Below are 21,413 nucleotides of genomic sequence, written 5' to 3'. Positions count from 1 at the left end.
ATAATTTACAGGAAATAGGGAGTTGAAGTTGCAGCCATGACCTGAGTAGGAGGAAGTCACCAAGTGTGGCTCGGTGAGCTACAAAAACATGTTGCTGGATGGTGCCTCTGTGGTTTTGTTTAAGAGAGAAGCCAAAATGCGAGTGTTCCGTTCTGCAAACTACCACTTACAGTGAGTTTCTCCTCAAAGAATTGGGTCCTCACCTGGCTAAACACCTGCCAGTCCATCCTTGATTATGGACTAAGAACAGAAACTAAAAAGACATTTAAATGAAAGAAAACCACTACCATATTAAGGGGTCCAAACAGGAGAAAAATATCTGGCACAGGTGGTCCTACACTTAGCACTAATTTCTCTTACAAAGTATAGCTGTTTAGTTTTTCTAGTAATGCTACAATTTTCTTCATGGATAAAGACAGGTAGAGCAATAGAAAGAAAAGGGAAATTTTATTAGCAAGATGCTCTGATTTAGAATTACGACATTAAAATATTTAAAACATAAACAACATGTTGGCAAAGTTGGTAATATTTAGGAAAGGCAAAAAGGCAGCAGGAAATTTGAGTCTTTTTTTTACGGTTACATTGTGTTGATATTTGTGGCCGTGTTGTCACCTAATATAAATATTCATTGAAGCCCTTGTTTTATTTTACCTATATTTTATCCAATATGTAAGAATCAGTGTAAATTTCATTGTCTCTCCAACATAAGCCTTCTTAGCAATAATGATAAGTAATGTTTCCCCTTTCTGGGTTAAAGGAGGAATCTTCCCAGTGATGATGGTGATGATAATAGCTCATTTGAGCACCTATTAAGTGCCAAGCTGTTTGCTAAAGATTTTATATAGTACATTAATTTAATGCCTCTGTTTTGTGAAGAGAGATTGTTATCCCCACTTTATAGGTGAGAAAATGGAGGCTCAGAGGGAGTAGAGAGTAGGTAGCTTGGTTAAAGTCTCCAGCAAGAAAGGGAGGGAGCCAATCTTAGAGCCCCAAGTCAGCTTCTTGGCTGCACGCAGTGCACCGTGAAACCCCACTCTTCGGAGCTGTTCAGGAAATAGGCACTAGTCCTCTTCTCAAGATGGTGAGAAAGAATCACACTTGTTTTCACCTGGTTGGAAAATACAGGCGGTTGCCAACTCTGAGGCCTACTGCTTCTGAGCTCATTCTGAGGACAGCCATCCACACGCCTGACTTTGAAATCATTTCCTAAATGCACCTTGAATTCCGACTTTTCACTCCTACTGTGGGCATTTCTACTATAAGCTCTCCCAAGGGTGGAGAGTTTATAACTTTTCTTTCCAACCTTTCCTAGGGTTGTAACCTCATTCCAGGCAAGAAGCTATCCATCCTGTCTCAGCACTTGTTTCTCCCTCTGCATGCCCATCCCCGGCTTCCCATCAGCCCCTCTGCGAGGCGGGTGATCATTGGGCAGCATTGTTTTCTGACATTTGCTCTGCTTCCTAGCCATGTGTGTATGGACCAGGCACAGGCCTTGTTCACGTTAGTGGTCCAAGGGCTGGACACACTATCAGTAACTCCTCCTGGCCCTGTTAAGGGGCCTCTCTGCATATCTTTGTGTTGGAGAAACCTATAGACACAAGTGCCATTTTCTTACTGGGACTTTTGCTGACAGTGCCAGGAAGTTGCTTCTAAAACAGAAAAAATATACCCAGGACTGATTGCCCTCTTGTGGTGAGGACCTGGCCTTGATGGGCCTCTGAGATGGAGCAGTTTATGCCATCAGCATCCCTCACAGGTGTCATAAAGAAGCCTCCCCTGGAGAGTGGGTTTTATTCCCTGAAGCCATCCTTCAAAGCCACCTGTGTGGCAGTGTTTGGCTGGGGAGAAGCAGGAAACTATCAGGAGACTCTTAAGATACTTGATTAGGTTGTTAAATGCGAGTGATCTGGAACCCCGGTGGTGGAGTGCAAGGGTCGGGGGAGCTAACGGTTGGGGCGGCCCTCTCTCCTGGGTTTCCTGGCAGTTTCCCCACCCCAGAAGGGTGTGTCTGAGTTTCCCCCGAGAGTGCCCTGGGTTGACAGCCTTGCTCTGATGCTCTTTCTTTGCCAAAGGGGCTTCAGAATGGGAGGCCCTGCCAAACTGATGCGCTCCCACAAGGAGTCCCAAGGCTGCATTCTTCTAAAAGCGTGCTCTGCCCTGTTTGGCGGGGTTTCTTTCTTTCAAGAGGGGCTACACCCTCTGAATCTGGAATCAGACACATCTGGGTATGAATTTCAATGTGGCCTACCAGCTGTGTGACTTATAGTATGTGGTATAACCTCTCTGTGTCTCAGTTTATCTCATCTGTAAAATGGGATAATGATATCTCCATTATACCATAATATCATATGAAAATATATTATGATACAGAGTTGTAATACATTATTTTTTAAAGTATGTAATGCCATTATAAGGTGTTATATATAAAATACAGTATTATAATGTATAGCACCATTATAATACTACTTGCATATCATGTATTAAAATTATAATATAACCTAATATAATAATCTATCTTATTGTTATTGTGAAACTTACTTTATGTAGGCAAAGTGCTTAGCACAGGCCCTGGCATATCATGTAACTTAATCATAGCTAATTAACTATGATCATCATTTTCTGTGAACTAAGCCTTTACTCAGAGTGTTCTGGTATATGTTGTTGCTTTGGAAGCAGTGAAGCTCATCAAATGATTAGGAAAGCAAATCCCAATTATAACCAGGGAGGGGAGGGAATGGAATCCAGGGAGAAGTATTGAATTCTAAGTTGTTTTGTGTTTTATTTGTTTGTTTTTTTTGGAAGAAATATTTTTTCAGAAGAACTTAGACCAACATGTTACTTAATAGAGAAGGATCTAAATATTAAATCTAAATAACCGCCCACATGTTCTCTGTTTGTCTTGAGATGTGATTAGCCTGGGGTTTTATTGCTGAACGTGTGGGTGAGGAGGAGGGTGAGGCAGAGAAGGGGGCTGGATAGAAAGACACGTAAGTGGGGATTCCCATCTATTTGGTGAGCTGTCCCAGCTTTTCTGTGTCAATTCTGTGACCCTGGTTGAAGGCTGTTCTGGAGCCAGGATTTGGGGGGTGGGTGGCACCATGCTGACATCTCTCGAGAACTTAGCAGTGATAGAACTGGAGTTAGAGCCTCATCTCATCTTAATTCCATGTGCTGGATACTATTTCTCCTGTTCTGCACATTGGAATGTGAAAGCTCAAGAGATTAATCCTTGTGCTCAGGGTCACACAGCTAATAAAACACTATGGGCAATCTTGCCTATGTAATGATAGTTAAGTCACTTATTCTTAGGTCTTTGTTTTCTTATCTACTAAATGGGTACAATAATTAACCCTAGCAGTGAGATTAACTTCATGAAGTATTAGCATATGCAGTTTTTAGTACTCAGTACCCATTATCTGCTGCTATTATAGAAATTACCTTGTATTTTATCTCTTTTGTATGGTAGAGTTGGATCAAGATTTTTTTTAAATCCTCACCCGAGGACATATTTATTGATTCCAGAGAGAAGGGAAGGAGGTGGGTGAAGGTCAGGGGGGAGGGAGAGAGAGAAACTTCAATGTGAGAGAAACACGGATCAGTTGCCTCCAGTATCTACCCTGACTAGGAACTGGACCCTCAACCCAGGAATGTGCCCTGACTGGGAATCAAACCCTCAACCTTTCAGTTTACCAGGCAACATTCCAACACACTGAGCTGTACTGGACAGGGCTAATCAATATTTTTACTCAGGCCTGACCCTCTGCAAAGCTGTAAAATGGTCACTGCAAGCATCCTGCCTTGTGTCACTGTTAACTGTCAGAAAGGACAATGGAAGGGTGTGACTATCATGTAAAAAACCACCACCAGCACCCTTTTGGGACAGTAGTAACTAAAACCTCAGGGGAAGTCCAAGGGGAACCTTTGTCAGGGATGCTCTACAGTGAGATGGTACTACAAACCAACATGAAATTTAAATGTCCATATTGACAGACATAACATTTTTGGGAGGAGTAATTTATCACTCTATAAAGATGTTGTAAAAGGTGTCCCTGTAGGTATGTTGGCAGCCACAAGATGGGATGTGTTTCACAAGACAGATATAAGGTGTCCCTGGTGTGCCTGGAGCCTCCTGGCCACATTGCCATACTTTCTTTCCCTGGTTTACCTGCCCCTTGAGCTGCCCCAACCTGACACTGCCTCCTTTACATCTGAGAGGGCTGATTCATGTGGAGAGATTAATAGGTGAGGAAACCAGTTCTGACTCATTAGGCTATGGCTACATGTCCTGTTCATGGTTCCTTTAAGTCCGAAGCTCACCCTGACTGGTGTGGCTCAGTGCGTTGGGCATTGTCCCGCAAACCGAAGGGTTGACAGTTAAATTCCAGGTCAGGGCACAAGCCTGGGTTGAGGGCCGGGTCTTCAGTTGGGGGCGTGCAGGAGGCAGCCGATTGATGTTTCTCTTGCACATGGATGTTTCCCTCCCACTCTTTCTCCCTCTCTTTCCCTAGCTCAAATAAATAAATAAATAAATAAATAAATAAATAAATAAATAAATAAAATCTGAAAGAAAGTCTGGAGCTCAAGTGTGGCCTGTGTGGAGGTGAGGTGCTGCGATTCCCCAGAGTGTGGGCAACAGGGGAGTGTTCCAGGCTAAGCTGAAGCTATAAACATCACGATGCTGTCCAATGGGGACTTGTTTGTGTGTAAGAAATAAAGATCAACATTGGGAGTTTGATCTGGCTTTTTGATCACATCAGTTTGAATTTCCAAATTTATTTTTTAAGAGTAAGGGATTCCAGAACTTTCCTCTTGGGGGTTGGGAGGGATTTTGGAGTAAATTTGGATGCTCAAGATTGCAGAGCTGTAGAAGACCCCAGTGGCTCCTGTGCCTGGGCCATTTCTCCAAGTATCTCTGTTTTTGGTAAAGCTGCATCTGAAGCCGGTGATTTCCTCTGGATTTCTAACAGGTGAATTAACAAATGCATTGTCTTTTCTTTTCTCTTTTAGGCCTAAACGGCAGCGACAAAACAACTTTGCCATGTTTCCCTCTCCTAAAGCCTGGAATTTCAGAGGGGTAAGTGTTTTCCCTGGGTATGGCTTATCTAGGAGCTCCAGAGGGGACACTGTTGGGGTTGACTTCACTAATCAAAGTTCCACCGAGATGGTTTCTGTGCTTTAGTACTTGGGGTAGTCATATTTGCATTAGCGGTTGTGGTTTAATGAACAAATATAAGTTGCCCAATAGGCATCTGCTGATATTCACTTGTCCTGAAGGTCTTGGGCTACTGGAAGCATCTTTGAAGAAGCCCAGAGGTGTCAAGGTTGATGGGATGCATTGTGGCTGTTTTCTTGGAACATGGAGGGAACCAGTGCACAATGAAGGAAAAATTAAATCAGAAATATACAGTCTGTTAATACGTAGATTTATGATTTCATGGGGAGCTTTGTTTTCCAGAAGGAGAAGTCTATAAGCTTTAAAGAGATTTTAAAGGTAATCATAAAGTCCTCCCAATTACAAAGTCATAGACATTTAGAGGTACAGGAAGGGTCAGATCTAGCCTCCTTTTGATGCAATGTTTTCTCCCTTAACATAGTAATGATAATAATATTAATAAAATATATGGAGGCCATACTGTGTACTAAAATGAATATTATATCTGACCTCAGGAATAAGACCTTTGCAGGTATAAAGAATGCTCTGAGCTCTGTTTCACCACCAGCCCCTTCATACCTTCTGTCCAGATCACTGCCCTCCACTGCCTTGCTCCGCACTCCTACACACACTGCCGCTGGCCCACCACCTCACCCTCTGAGTCTAAATCTTGATAACTCCTCCTGTGGGAAGCCACTGTGACCACAGCCTCTGAATGTGAGTTATAAGTCCCTCCTATGGACCCCTAAACTTTCTTCTCAGTGTTAATATTGTTAGTTAGCACATACTGAAATTCAGGCTTGAAATTCCCAAGCATCAGATGTGTAGAGACCTCACTCTCTGCTGTTTCCCTGGTTCCAGTATAATACCTGGACATACATGCTTAATTTGTTTAATGAATGAATGAATGAATGAATGAATGAATGAATTTCCTTACATCCATCAGACACAAAATCCACTTCAGATTGTGTTTCAAGTTCAAGTCTTTAGTCTTTTCACACTGTTTTTACTGGTTCAGTTCTTCTTTAATATTCTACATAGATCTCAGTGACCTGCCCTGTGTCTTATTAAAAAAATGTAGATCATAACTCTATTTTAGCCAAGGGTACAATATGCTTTTCATTGAGTACAAGGAGAAAGGTGTTGACCTCTTAAGTAGATGGCATGTCTTACTGAATATGTCATGTAACTCCTAAGTTGTCTATGGCTTTGTGGAAAAGATCCCTATTTCTCAAAGTGTTTTCAGGGAGATGATCATAACCATTAAGTGAAAAAAGACTTGTGTGGTCAAATAAACTAGGGACACACTTGGAGCACCCAATTAAATGTGCTGCAGCACTTCCCAGAATCTTTGATATGTTGATGTGCACAGTCAAGTCATTGACCATAAACCTTTTGTCGACAAAAATAGTTTGTATGAACTTTAGAATAGCTGACATTAATAGTTAACTTTGAACAATGTAGAAATTAGATCTCTTGTGAGCAAGTTGGTCTTTTTGAAGGCATTTATTTCCTTTCCCTTTCCACCCTATCCTTCCTTCTGATTCAGTAGTGTTCACTAGCCAAGGCTTGGGGTACATCTAGGTGACCAACCACCCAAGTTTGCCTGGGACAGTTCAGGTTTTAGCACTGAAAATCTCATGTCTTGGGAAACTCTTTAGTTCTAGGCAAACTGGGACAATTGATCACCCTGCCTGTGGCCATGAGACCTCTTTAGCCCTTTCCCCTTGAAAAATGTTTTGTGAATTCTGGTGTGTAGAATTTGCTGCTGAGAAGGAACCTCTTAGATACATATTTGGTTTAAGTGACCCTTTGTTTGTCTTATACTTGCAATGGTAACATTTGTTGGCTAATTGCAACCAGATAGGTGACAGAATCTAATGCATTGTTGACGTCAGCTTTGTATCAGACCTTAGATTCTTAATTAGCTCATAAGATTTACCCAAGGAGTTAGAATTATTGGAGGGAATAGTATCTGTTAGATGGTTAGGTCATTATGGTGTTTATCTTGGTCTCTTGTCCTTACTTTGACTTCTTCTGGCCGCTGGGGCTTATTGGTAAAGTTAGACAAATTGACATCAAGATATACCACAGTGAGGTGGTTTGGGGCCTTGGTCAACTGCCAGATTGCCTCTGTGGCCAAATCTATCTCTATCCATTTTGGAGCATAATCGCCATGACGTGGGGGTGGAGGGGAACTCAACCAAGTGGGAACACTGACACCCAGCCAGGACATGCTTTGTAACCATCATTATGGTAATTTCAACTGAAGAGCAAGAAAGACTCAGAATGCCAGCATGAAGACATTTGAGGCATTATCCAGCTGATACATTTTCTATAATGAAATGTGATACCTAGGGCTGCTAGACTGAGCTATGCTTGATGTTCTCCGGCTTTTTGTGAACACTTTGTTTTCTCCTTTACTGAGAAAGTACATTTTAGAATCCCTGTGCTTGCAGACTTTCCATATTTATGTATATGGCAAAGAAAACCATCATAAGCATTTGGAATTCCATTCCTCTTTAGCTTGTAAAGAAAAAGGATCATGTGTTAGTTCACCCATTCTTAGGCATTTGTCATTTTAGAGGTGGGGTGAGGAGAAGAGGTGGGAGAGATGGATTGGAAAGGGCAAGAAGAGGAGAAGGAACCACATGGCTCTAGATGAGAGGTGGAGAGGGAGACACATGAGGACTAAGGAAAGAGCTGGGGACAGGGCACAAGGGAGGACAGGAGTGGTCAGTGGCTTAAGGAAAAGAGTATTTCGGGAAAAGAGCTTCAAAATAATTTTAAAGAAAGTCTTTTTGTGTGAATTATATTGTAACCCTCTTTTCGTCTTCCCTAAAAACATTCACTGCAAACCTGCATTATTCCTCAAGGCATTAGGAGTAGCATTTGGGGTTTTCTTTGGCTGAGGTTTTTGGCTGCAGAGGGGCTCAGGAAGGGCTGGTGACACTTGGATGACATGTCTCTTCTACCTACCCAGCACTTCAGCCCTTTCATGATTTGACATCAGTATCAACTACAGATTGTGTCTTTTGGTTACCATGCTCATCTAAGGAGACAGAGACCCTGGGTCGCCCTTCAGGACTCCCCTACCCTCCCAGGTAAGGGGTGGTGCTCTCACCAGACCCATGGGTGCTATAGATATATTTATGGGGAGAAGCCAAGATGATGGTCTTGGTTAGGACAGTTATGGTGAGAATGTTATAAATCAAATCAGAATAGAATGGAGGGAATGAGAAGGCGGGACTCTGAGAGAGGTGGGACCCTGGGGAGGTCTTGCTCCGAGACAGCTCCTCTGCCAGGTGCTCACTGCACATCTGGTCTCCATCTGGTTGGGCCAGTGTTGTGCTCAAAATTTCCACTGTTCCTTGCGAAAATATTTGCTACAGCTCCTCCAGTTAGCTGGGGGGGGGGGAGAGAGAGAGAGAGAGCGAGAGAGAGAGAAGAGAGAGAGAGAGAGAACAGAATCAGAGAGGAAACTTACCTTAGAAATGTGAACGTTTTGGGAGCACACCTTCTGCCATTGCCTATTGGTTAACTAAGAAATACTTAGCAAGACTTACTGTGTGCAAGGCATTATATTAGGTGTCAGAACTAAGGTTTTAATTAAATATCAACCAAATTTCAGAGCTGTGCCCATCTTGTCTCTTTCTCCACCGCCTGGTTTTTACTCTTGCCTAGGCTATCTGGGAAGAAATTTTTAGACTCTTGGGCTTTGGAAGGGACTTTGGATCTTGTAGCCTCAACATTTTAATTTTCAGATGACGAGGACAAGGCCTAGTGTATTAGTCAAGAACATTTTAGTTACAAGTGATAGAAACTCAGTTAAAACTAGCTCGAGTAGAAAGGGGAATTGACTGGCTCATTTGACTGAGAGGCACTGGGATGGGTTGGCTTCAGGTACAGTGGAAATCAGGGATATTCCTTCTCAGCTTGGTCACTCTTGGGGTATTGGTCTTCGCTTTGCTTACTACACATGGACTTTTTTGGAGAGGATGATCACAAACAGCCATATATTCCCAAAGAAAAGAGAAAAGTTTTTGTTTTCAGGGCTCACACATGAAATCCCAGTGTAGGGTTGGGTCACATACCTTGGCCAATCACTGTCAATAGGATTGGACAGACCTTGGTCACATGCTCCCTCTGAGGGAGCTGAGTGGACCTATTTGTGATTGACAGCTCCACTAGAACCACTTACTTGAGGTGGATGAGGGGCCTGTGCTCCAAGGAAGAGTTTGGTACTGTAACCAAAAGATATTCGGTTCCTAGACAGACAGGAAATAATGGTGACAGCTTCTAGGGTCACTCAGGTTAGGAGATTGGGACTAGAACCTTGTCTTCAAACAGTGCTCCTGGGCCTGCTCCACCCGGCCTTGGCACATCCCCCCCGCTCCCACCCACCCCCAGGTCTTATGTTTGTAAGGGAGTTGGCAAACTCTCAGTGTGGCGGAATGTTTCTTGAAAGCCAGGCTGAAATGCTCGGAAATTCATAGCTCAATAGAGTGACAGAATCTCTGATACTCAAAGCAAACCCAGTCAGGTCATTGTTTATTGTGGCCTTGCCATTGTCTACTCTGCAGAAGTGTCACAGCTTTCTCTTCTCTGCCAGTCTCAGTTCAATACATTTACCTCTCTTTATTGAACATTGGCTACAGGCAAGGCTGTGGCAGTCCTGCGTGATAGACAATATATATTCCCATTTCAGAGATGAAGAAACTGAGTCCCCCATCTGCTAATTTGCTTAAAATCATAGCCATAGGAAGTGGCAGAACCAGCCACTTCAGGACTGTCGGTCCCCAGGCCATTAGAGCACATTGCCTCTTTAAAACAAGGATGAAGATATATCTTTTTTCAAAGGAGGTTAGATATGAAGATCTTTATAAAAGTGCTAGAAACAAGGGAGTGTCCTATGGTAAACTTCTCATTACCTAGAATCCCTTTTAATTCCTTTCTATTTCCTTAGACTTTAATTTTAAAGTTTTGATCTTTCCTACTGTATTTGTGAAAAAATAATTTGTTACCTCATTTTGTATCAGTAATTATGAAAGCAATAGTAACAGTTCCATTAATCCCAGGTAACTCACCCCTAGCATTTCATTATACTAGGCACTGTGTTGAGCACTTTAAGCATCTTATTTCCCACAACAATTCCAGGAGGAAGATATTGAGCCCTATCCTCATTTTAGAGATGCAGAGATAGAACATTTTAGTGTTCTATTGCTGCATAACAAATGACCACAAATTTAGCAGCTTGAAACAATACCCATTCATTAGCACACGGTTCTGTAGGTGAGAGGTTTGGGTATGGCATGGCTGTGTTCCCTGCTCGGAGTCTCACGAGACCGAAAGAAATCAAGGTGTTGGCGGGGCCCAGGGGCCTCATCTGAGGCTCAGGGGCCTCTTACAAGCTTATTCAGGTTATTGGAAGAATTTAGTTTCTTGTCATTGTAGGAGTGAGGTCTCCGTTTCTTTGCAGGCTGTCAGCTGGGGATCGAGGTGCTCTTAGCTCCTAGAGGCCATTCCCAGGTCCTTGCCATGTGGCTCCTTCCACCTTCAAAGCCAGCAATGGAGAATCTCCCCCACACCAAATATCTCTTCATCTTTATATCTCATTGACTTGAGGAAGAGCTCAGTTCCTTTTAAGGGCTCACCAGGTTAGACTAGGCTCACCCAGATCATCTAAAAGTCAATGATTAGTCACCTAATCATGGAGATAATATCCCATTACTGTTCTCAGGCTCTGCCTGCACCCAAGAGAGATTACATCGGATGTGTCCCCTATAGAGTGGGGATGTCAGGGACCATCCTGAGATTCTGCCCACTCCATTAGTGGCTGTAGTGGAGCTTGTTCAGGGTCCTATGACAAGTGAGTAGCAGAGCTGGAATTCAGATCTGAGCTCACCCCATTCTAAACCCATGTTCTTTGTTAGCACCTTGAAGGAACTTCTTTTTAGTATGAAATTAACTTGCAAGTGGGAAAAAATATGTGCAATATTCATCTTATAATAACCTCCTTAATATACAAAGGACTCTTCAAAGCCATAACATGAATTTCGAAACCAATAGAAAAATTGTGGAAGGATCTGAGTAGGCACCACCGAAGAGAAAATACATGTGACTTGAATACATGTGAAAATACATGTGAAATGAAGTCAAATCGTTTATTCTAACTCATACTTTAAAAATATTTTTAAATTACAAAAGTAATAAAAAACAATACTATAAAAATATATTTTATCTGTTTAGCTCTTTCAATGTTATCTACTGTTTCCAGTGCTTTGTATATCATCACACCTCCCAACAATCCCATTAAGTACATACTATTATTATTATGCCAAGTTTCCAGATGGCAAACTGAGACCTCGAGTCTTAATTACACACTCCCAAGGTCCACTGCAGTCTGGCTTCAGAGCCTGTGCTCTCAGCTGTGTAAATGCTGAATGAGTGCAAAGATGTAGAAGAATATAATGTAAAACATATATGTATAGTTTTAAATCAGTAAGTCAAGAGAAGCAAACTAAAATAACAAAAACTGAAGTAATCCCCTTTTGTAGGGAGATAATATATTAATATGTACACAGAAAAAAGTCTGAAGGGAGTATCACTGTTGACTGACAGTTAGGGATTGGTCAAGTCCCAGGGAACTGTTGCTATGTTAGTTAAATAGTTTTGTAATGTCTGATTTTTTGAAGAGAGAATATATATTGCTTTTATAATTAGTGAAAACAATAAACTTGTAATAAAAATAAATTTCTTCTACAATCACAGTCTTCCACAAGAGGAGGTTTATTTTAAAGTTTTAAGTGCTTAAAAAAACATCAGGGTGCATTACTGAATGTGTGTTGTGACAAAACACCTGGGGTTGGTTAAAATCTGGGTGCAGAGAAGAGGCCAGCGTGTGCTGGGCTGTAAGACATGTGCCCCGCCCATCTACCATCCTCGCTACCTCCCCACACTTCCACCTTTCTACCTCCCTGCTAGCCTAGAGGCTGTCTCCATGCATTTTCAGGGTGGGCAGTTTAGTGGCTGCTGCCTCTGGACAGCCCAGACTCTTGAGATAGGTGGACAGTCCTTAGAAGTTACATAAAAGCTTAAGTGATGTAAAGGTACATGCTTTGGTGTCAGAATGCCAACTGGAAATTTCAGACAAGACACTTTTCAGAGTGCCAAGTCCCTTATCTGCAAAATGGGGACAGCAAATGCCGTGTTCTCAAAGCATGAGAGTTGGTTATAATGTGTAAAAGTGAGCTGAATAATGCCTCTATATAGTTAAGTAGGCAGAAAATATTAGTTTATTATAACTAGGGTTCTCTTCTACATGAAATGATTGTTTTCTAAATATCTGTATTTAATAAGATGACTTTTCCATGCGAGGTGCCCCCTCAAGAGGAAAAACTGACTCTCTGGTTTCCGCTTAGTCCTCTTGTCTCATTTCCCCTCAGGCGGTGGAACAGCCAGCCTGAAAGTAGATGCTGACACCTGTGAGGAAAAGCTCATGTCATCTTCCGTCTGCTGACACCAAAAATATGTCAGGCACATTGAAGCTCATTTTTAGATTCAAAAGCAGTTTCTTTTTTTGGTCACATGTGAGGCCTCTGGGGACAGAGTGGCTTGTATGTCAGCTGTGCAAATCCTGCACTTTGGAGGCAGAATTTATAGATGCCTTTGTTTATTTTATGTACTTATTAATTCAGTTATTCCTTTTTTATTCCAGAATTGTGCATGGTAAAATATGCATTTGACTCTGGTCTTGTCGGTTTTTTTTTTTTTTTAAAGATTTTATTTATTTTTAGAGAGGGGACGGGAGGGAGAAAGAGAGGGAGAGACACATCAATGTGTGGTTGCTTCTTAAGCATCCCCTACTGGGGACCTGGCCTGCAACTCAGGCATGTGCCCTGACTGGGAATCGAACCAGCGACCCTTTGGTTCGCAGGCTGGCACTCAATCCACTGAGCCACACCGGCCAGGGCACAACTTTGGCCTTGTGGGTTAATTAAGAAATATTATTGCAAGTGATGAAACTCAACTTATTGACTTAAAAGCAAGGAGAGTTTTTAATTACAGAGCTCTGTGGCATATCTCATGGAAGGCAGTGGGACCTCAGAAGCCCCTGGAATGAGGCACCAGGAGCCTGTGAATGTTCCCGACTCCTCTCTGTTATTTGCTACCTTTTTTTTTTTTTCTGCAGACCGACTTCCTCCATTTCTCCATACTGTGGAAATGCAGCCATCTGCAGAGAGACAGCCTTTTCTCTCTCAGAGCCAAAATTAGTAAGGGAGGGATTAGATTGGTCAATCTTGAGTCAGGTGGATACTCCTGAACCAATCAGCAATGGCCATGAAGTAGAGTTCTGCCTTACCACTATAGTGGCTCCTATGGTAACCATTGTAACTTAGAGGAGAAGGGCAGTTGCTAGAGGGGCAGAAGCACTAGGCAGACAAGAGCAATTCTTGTCTATAAAAATCTTCACCATCTCTTAGGTGAACAAAACTCCTGTTTGGTTAGAGGCAATCCTTTTAGTTAATTGATTTTTTTTGTTTTTTTCACTCCTGACAATCTGACCCTGGAGCAAGAATTTTTAGACTTCCCATAAGACATAAAATATAATGATTCGTAGGGTAATCAAAATAATAGCAGATCCTGCTATTTTCCAAAATTGCATTTTGAAATGGTTGAGACCATTTCTATAATATTGGGAAATACTGCAGCTTAGGGTTTTAAATAAAAGGTAGTGCAAGAATCAGTCTCAGTATTGCTTCATGGTTTGTCACATTTGTGACTTTTCATGGAGCTTTTGAAGTTTTTTTATTTTAATTGAATTTAGCCTTTATTATACAAGCAATATCATGGCAGTGGTCTTGTCATCTCCAAAAGGCCCTCATGCTATTTGAGGACTTGGGAGGGGATGGTGATATTGAGAAGCAAGGGGACATAACAATTTGGAAAATTTCTTTTCTGAAGCTGAACCTTCCCCCTCAGTTTTCCTTTTCCCCTTCCATGTTAAATGTTATATTCTTTATTTCCTGTCCATGTCAGAAGCTGAGGATTGGGATTGAAGCCTCTTGCATGGGGGTTAGTAAAGGTCCTGTCACTAACTTCTCTTCCCTCCCATCAGTTTTTTCCTCTTGCCAGTTAATGTAGCTCCTTTAATGGATCGGACTGGGTTTAACTCATTGTGACTCTAAATAGCACCCTCCCCTCCCCCAGCTCCCATCTTTTAAATCTTTATATCACACTGTCAATTAAACCAATTGAAACATACAGGTAGAAAAGGGGGAAAAGATGGAGTAAGTTGAACTACAGAGCAGATGCAGGTGGGACAGAAGGATCCCACCTGAATCCTGGGGTTCACAGTGCCAATATGTCCTTTCTCTCTATTGCATTGGTCTTCTACATGGATGATGTGATTGCAAGGACCAAAGGTGAAGTTCAATTTAGAGGCCCACAGACTGAAGATGCCCTGGACCAATGACACACACTTACTTTATCAAAAAGACTCAAGGACAAGTATACCTAGTCAACAGTTGCAGTTTGTCAACTAGCTGGATGAACATATGGCTAATTTCTATTTCACTTGTGTTTCTTGGGCAGTGAACATATGGAGCCAGGATGGGTGTCTCCAATAGGTAGCCAAATTAAGATCTCATGTATGTAAGTGCTCATATATATTTAGTGCCCCTGTATACTTAGTGCCTCATAAGTCTCATGCATATTTAGTGCATGACAAACCAGCAGTTACTGGGTACCTCATAAGTATTAGGTATCTTTGGCTTCTCTACCCTTTCTTACCTATGTTTAGCACACACATGTTCTACTTACTAACCACTTATTAAACTTAACATGACAAAGTATTTCTATTATTGAAAATGAGTAAGTCTTACAAATGTGTTTGTCTTCAGTAATTGAAATAAATATCCTCTAAAAGCAAGTTGAAATTTTGCTTTGTGCAGAATACTACTAATGCACAAATGTGTTGTTGTATCATCAGGGCTAGCTTGATTTAACATTTATTTAGAAAAAAGGGAGAATTAGGCTGATTACTTTTTTATAAATAGATGAGGATTTGTTTAAAATCATAGCTGTGATTTGAGGAAGGTGTAATGGAGTTGTATCAGATATGTATATTTAATTTATGCAGGTTCACCTGAACCTGCTCACTGAAAAGGGGTTGGGAGAGAATCTATGACTCAGAGTGTTAGATGTATGGTGTATTTGCTGTTCCTTCTGTTGATCCCGGTGGTTGAGGGTGATTCTAGACCTTGACATGTGCTTTTTGTGCAGTGTTTCTCCTAAAAACAAACAACACCTTCATCTGGGGCCAAATTTAAGATGAATGAACAGTATTTGTTCCAGTAGTGGAGGAATAACTATCGAGTATGGTTTATTGAGAGAAGGGATGTCAGGTTTCACCCAGTGTCTCTGTAAGGGGTTTCCATGATTGTTATTATTACTATGTGTGCTATTTTTTTAACTTTTTATTATGAAAAATTTTCAACATGGAAAGCTGAAAGATAAGTTCAGTGTACATCCACCACCCAGAATCAACAGTTGCTAACATTTTGCTTATTTATTTATCAATCTCAAACTGTTTATATAATTTGACTTTTATTTACTAAATCATTTCAAAGTGATATAATTGCAGGTATCATGGCCCTTCACTTCTAAATACTTTAATATATATGTCCTAAGCATAAGGATATTTTCCTACCTTACCAAACCTAAGAATATAATTGTCAAACCTAAGAAAGTTATCAATAAACATTCAGCCTATATCCATATTTCCCAAATTGTCTTTAATAGTTGTTTCCCCACAAACCATTCAAGGAGGATGCATTGCATCTGGTTGGATTTTTTTGTATGTTTGTTTTTATCCAATTGAGAAACATGATTTCATTTTGTTTTTATTTTATTTCATGTCATTTCACTTTTTTAGTTCATAATATAATCTCAGTTGCCTAATCCCAGAGTCCCTAAAAACACTCTGATCGCCTCAGTTCTTCTTTCTGAGGCCAAAAAGTCAAGGTCATTGATCTGCCATTCACCAGCTTGGGCAAGTAACTAACCTCACTGAGACGCAGATTTCCCATCTGAAAAATGTATCTAGCTCATAGGGTTCTTATGAAGATTAAATTAAATAATCTTTATTAAGTATTTAGTGCTGGGTCTATAGCATACTAAGTGCTCAATAAATAGTCTTCCCCTTTCTACTACTGCTATTACATCCACTCAGCAGAAACTGTGGGCACCATTGGGAAAAGTGGGGCAAATTCCCTGGAAAGAGAATGTGGTAAAGATAGCCCAAAACATTTCTGGTATAGTAGAAAAATTTTCCATATAGCTAATATTTTTCTGTGTTATCGAGTGATGGATTCAGGCCCTAGGTTATGAGAGACTAAGTCTGGATCACTAGCTCTTTGCATGTATGTACCATTAAAAAAAAAGACATATTGACTATATATGAGAATATGCACTGATTTAGAGGGAGGAAAGAACATTTCTTCTGTAAAAAGTTATTAAATGAATTTTGGATATAGTCTGGATATGTTCTTAAACATACTAAATGAATTCCTTCTGATAAATGTGGACTCATGGTAATTCAAATCTTATGTATCTTGTGAAGTTTGGCAGTGGATTCAGCTCTGAATTTATTTTGCTTGCATCTCCGTGCACTGGGCGTCTCTCTGTACTGTCACAGATTGGTACATCAAACTGACTGAGCTTGGCTTCTTACCCACAGCACCTTAGTTGCTTAGTGGAAACCTCCAACAAATAACTACATTCTTCTCATGTTTGTGGTTTTGATTGCATTTTTATGTGGGAAAAATTAACATCTTGTTTTGAATGCTAAAAGAAGATTATTTTGATATTGAGGGGAACATTTGAAATCATTGACCTCAGCAGGTCAGTTTAAGGATCAGAAAAATTTCAGAGTGTTGTTTTTCACCTACAGAGTTGGTGAAAAGTGATGACTTAAAATACTGGTGAGGGTGCAGTGGGGCGATGCTCTCACAGGGGTTTAGTGGCATTGCTACTTGATCTCATCTTTGTGGAAATTTCTTTGTGTCAAGAACCATAAACATATTTATGGTTATTGGCCCAATAGTTCCTCTTCTAGGAATCTGTCCTTGAAGAAGTCACCAGGATTAAGATTATGCACAGAGATGTTTAGTACAGCAGTCATTATAATGATAGAAAAATAGATAAAGTCTAAATGTCCAACAATGTGGGACAGTTGATGTCAATTGTGTTTTATCCATATGAGTTCATGTTATGCAGCCATACGGATGTTGAGGAAGAATGTTAATTCAGGGGAAATTTTTATTCAAAACAGGAAATAAAATTACTGTATATACAGTAATGATCCTGCTATTAAAAAATCTTTTTAAAATAACTGAAATAAAATATGCCAAAATATTAATAATGATTTCCTCTCAGTAAGTGAGGTTATAAGTGACATTTTTTTTGTTTGTTTTGAGTTTTCCAAGTTTCTACAGGATGCGTGGATACATAATTTTTATAATCGAGGAGAAGAAAAATTGAGGTGAAAGGACAAATATTTAAAGATCAATTTTGAAATGGAGTTTTAGGTTTGAACATTTAAGAATAAAAATCATCCCCAACAGGCAAGAAATCTAAGGAATAAATCTAAGTCAGAAACTCAGTGATTGGCCTAAATTCCATGGTTACTTAAAATGAAATTTTAAAATATGGCGTCTGTTTGTGGAGGAATTTCTAATGTGAGAACTTGGTAAAGGTGAACTTGAAGGAATTTTGTCTTCCTTTTCTAACAGCAACAGCAGCAAAAAATCCATAAATCTTACTTGGGCTTTTGAGAGGGGAGAAAACCACCTTAATTAGGATGAATACTGTGCGCTTAGCCAAAGGAAAAATCACAGCTCTAAAACCATCATCCCCAAGAGAGTTAATATCCCAAAGAATTAATACATAGCTCAATTGCATCTTACTAAGTTGAGGCACATTAATTGTATGGGTTTTGGATGATAGCTTGGGACAATACTTCGGAATATCACTTTGGGGAACTTAGAGAAGAATACCTAATGGGGCAGCATTTGTATTCCTTTGCATGGGCTTAACTTACTATTGCAACTCAGAAGACTGCAGATTGCAAATTTAGCTTAGGAATTTTGCTGTCAAAAAGATACTTGGCTTTTTAAAATACCATCCACCTGTCATGTATGTTTCCTGTCATGAAACTTGTGTAATTAAAGCCAGCCTTTGCCAGGCATCAATAGGTTTATCACCGAATTCTAAAACTTCTCCAGGAAGAAAAACGAGTTTTAGACTGGAATAGTCTTTTCAAGTCTATAGAATTGGTACAAATGGACAAGATTTGCTGTTCTTGAGACATAACAAAGCCTGTTGCCTATTCGGATAGTGTTGATGTCATGTCTCTTTCTTCCTTCTTTTTAAAATATATTTATTTTATTATCCAGAGTGACTAAGAGGCCCTACATATGTGCCACTAAAATACTTGTTCTTGGCTTGCTGTCCTTTTCTCTCCACACCCACTGTTCAGGAAGTGACTTCTCCATCTTGTTTCATGAGTCATTCTGACGTGGTTCATCAAATCGCCTCTACTAAGTGTACCTCCTACCTAACATCATCTCTCTAGTTAATGCCCATTTCCCTTCAGTTGTCCACTTGCATCTTTTTCTATTTTAGGGTTTTTGGTTAAAGATGAATGGTGCCTCTATCTGTATCTCTTACATGCAATTTTATATTATCTAGTGGTATCAAGCTTCTTTAATATATTAAGAAGTATTTTTGCTATGCAACTCAAAGGGCAAATGTCAAAAAGCACAGTGGAGAAGAATAGGAAAGTCCATACTGTGAGGCAGTAAACAGACAATGGAAGTCAGTCAGTCAGTCAGTTTGGTTTTAGTAATTCTGTTGGGTTAGCCAAAAAGTTTGTTTAGTTTTTTCCCTACGATGGCTCTAGTAATGCTTAGTTGTCTTTAACTGCATTCAAAACAATTTCGTTAGATTGTATTGTGACAGCTGTCACATCGGCATGCATTTAAAAAAATTATCAAAATTAGCGAATTTTTGTGCAGCCATTTTAATATTGAAGATGGAAGAAATGCTTAACATTTTTGGCATATTATGCTTTATTATTTCAAGAAAGGTAAAAACCCAACTGACACACAAAGAACAATTTGTGCAGTGTATGGAGAAGTTGCTGTGACTGATCAAATGTGTCAAAAGTGGTTTGTGAAGTGTCTTGGTACTATTGACATTTTGGCCAAGTAATTCTTTGCTGTGGGGCTGTCTTTATGCATTGGAAGATATTTAGCAGCACCCCTGGCCTCTACGCACTAGAAGCCAATAGTGGGAGATAGCCGACATACTCAAAATACCCAAATCAATAAAGTTATTTGTGAAAATGAAAAAAAAAGTATCTTTTATTTTATGGAAAAAACCTAAATGGACTTTTTGGCCAACCCAATAGTTATTTATTTAAAAAACTTATCTTTACATCTGTGTTTCTGAAAGAAGCACAAGGTTGGTTTTCTGGGTATTCTCCACTCAGCTGCCTTCTGTTTCTTGCACTGGACACTGGTTTTATTTCTGGAAGAACTCAATCTCAAAAGTCTCTGGTTTAGCAATAGGAGGAGATAAAAACATTTTTACCTGCTGTTAGTTGTGTTTATTTAAACAAACTCATGCAACTATTGTTGCTTACAGTTACCGGCTCATTTCTGCTGGCCTGGTGGTGTTTATGTTGGCAATGGTGAGGAGATGCTATCAGCAATTCATTGTGTACTGTTTGCATAATGGGACAGGCTATCCAGCTCAAGGCAGTTTTTAAAAAATGTGTTGGATTAGTTTAATGATTTTAGTTTGGTGCCCGTCTGGTTGGGAAGGTGCAACCTGAGACTGGTGAGGCAGTGCTCAGTCCCTGAGAGGCCGCCAGCCATGGCTGATGGGCTGGGTTAGCAGGTTAGCCCCCTTCCGGGACATGGTGGCGCTCGCAGTGGGTCAGCTGCCCCGCTGAACTCGCGTGTCTCCTAGCATATGTTCTCAAAGTGTGGTTCATGGACAGTGACAGCAACTGCACAAGGGAGATTGTTAGAAATGCTGAATCTCGGTCCCTACCCCAGACTGAATCAAAGCCTGTACCTTATCAAGATCCCCAGGTGGTCTGCGACACAGTAAAGTTTGAGAGAGACTCAGATTTTTAGGGCTGTCAAGAGTCAGCTTGCATGTACCATCAATTCAATAGAGGTTTCACGTGAGAGTCTTAGTCAGGATTTAGAGTGATGGAAATGGACATGTGGTTTGTCCTCTTTCTCTAGTAAAAGAAAGCAGGGCTATGGTGAGTTCTAGTAAACCAGTACTCAGGACTCCAGCCATTGCAGCCAGAATTACTAGTACAAATCCCTCTGATTCAGGTGTAAGAGGCCATAGCTGGGATTGAAAATTCCCAGCTATGGGAATTTTCCCATATGATATGTTCACCTCCACACCCCAATATATACTCCCCTTCCCCACTTGGGAGCATGAAAATCATAGAATTCTTTGTTCATGGGGAGGTCCTCCTGGAACTCTTTTCTCTAACTCAGAGGATGTATTTTTTTCTTATGGCATGCACATAGTAGGACTTCTGCTGATCTTGTGGGTGTCCTTTGTTGTCCTGGGCAACAAGGCCACCGCAGCCTCATATGTGATTCATAGGTAAGGCCGCAACTTTGGATAAAGGAGGGAAGGCTGTTCATTCCACTTCCCACTGAGTCCATGTGTTAGGAAATGCATGTTCTGCCTTTAATTATTTACCGGTTTTGCTGTGCCTGTTCACTGTCCACTGTCTTGGCTGCTGTTTTCCTTGTTCTACAACAGAGGAATTTGACCCCTCTGGGGTTTAAAATGCCATTCAACCCTGGCCCTTTCTTGGCACAGTTTTTCCTCAGGTGACCATTTGCTGGCGGCAGAGGCATAGTTTCCAAACACCACTGTGGCTCAGTTCGACCATGTCTTCACTTCAAGAGAGGTTTGGGTAGAGGCTTAGCTGATTACAGGGCTCAAGTAGGCTCTGAGTGCATTTCAGATTTGGAATGCAAATTGTTATCTGCTGTAATTATAGTTTGTGCCACAGTCCTGCTTGGCCCCGTGGTCATTATCCTGGAGCAGAATAAGTAGCTTTGTGTCTTCAGAGTGGGAGGTAATGAGGGGGAGAAGGGTGCTTGAGGGACATTTGGGGGTGTTCTTGGAGCCTGTCTGCAAGCCTGGGTAGGACAGA

At 40.8% G+C, this 21,413-nt stretch overlaps 1 protein-coding gene across 1 annotated transcript in view; it reads left to right on the top strand.

Moving 5' to 3' along the window:
- ARHGEF3 (Rho guanine nucleotide exchange factor 3) overlaps positions 1-21,413 on the top strand; it is a 315,180-nt gene that overhangs the window by 112,163 nt on the left and 181,604 nt on the right. The window contains exon 3 of the mRNA XM_054595578.1: positions 5,008-5,074. Within this exon, the coding sequence (XP_054451553.1) occupies positions 5,008-5,074 (67 nt within the window). The remainder of the gene's footprint in view (positions 1-5,007; positions 5,075-21,413) is intronic.

The sequence above is a fragment of the Pteronotus mesoamericanus genome, unplaced genomic scaffold (genome assembly GCF_021234165.1).
Source record: "Pteronotus mesoamericanus isolate MK-2021 breed Mesoamerican mustached bat unplaced genomic scaffold, CSHL_Meso_final scaffold_54, whole genome shotgun sequence".
NCBI classification, from domain to species: domain Eukaryota; kingdom Metazoa; phylum Chordata; class Mammalia; order Chiroptera; family Mormoopidae; genus Pteronotus; species Pteronotus mesoamericanus.
This window is presented reverse-complemented; position numbering and strand designations above follow the sequence as displayed.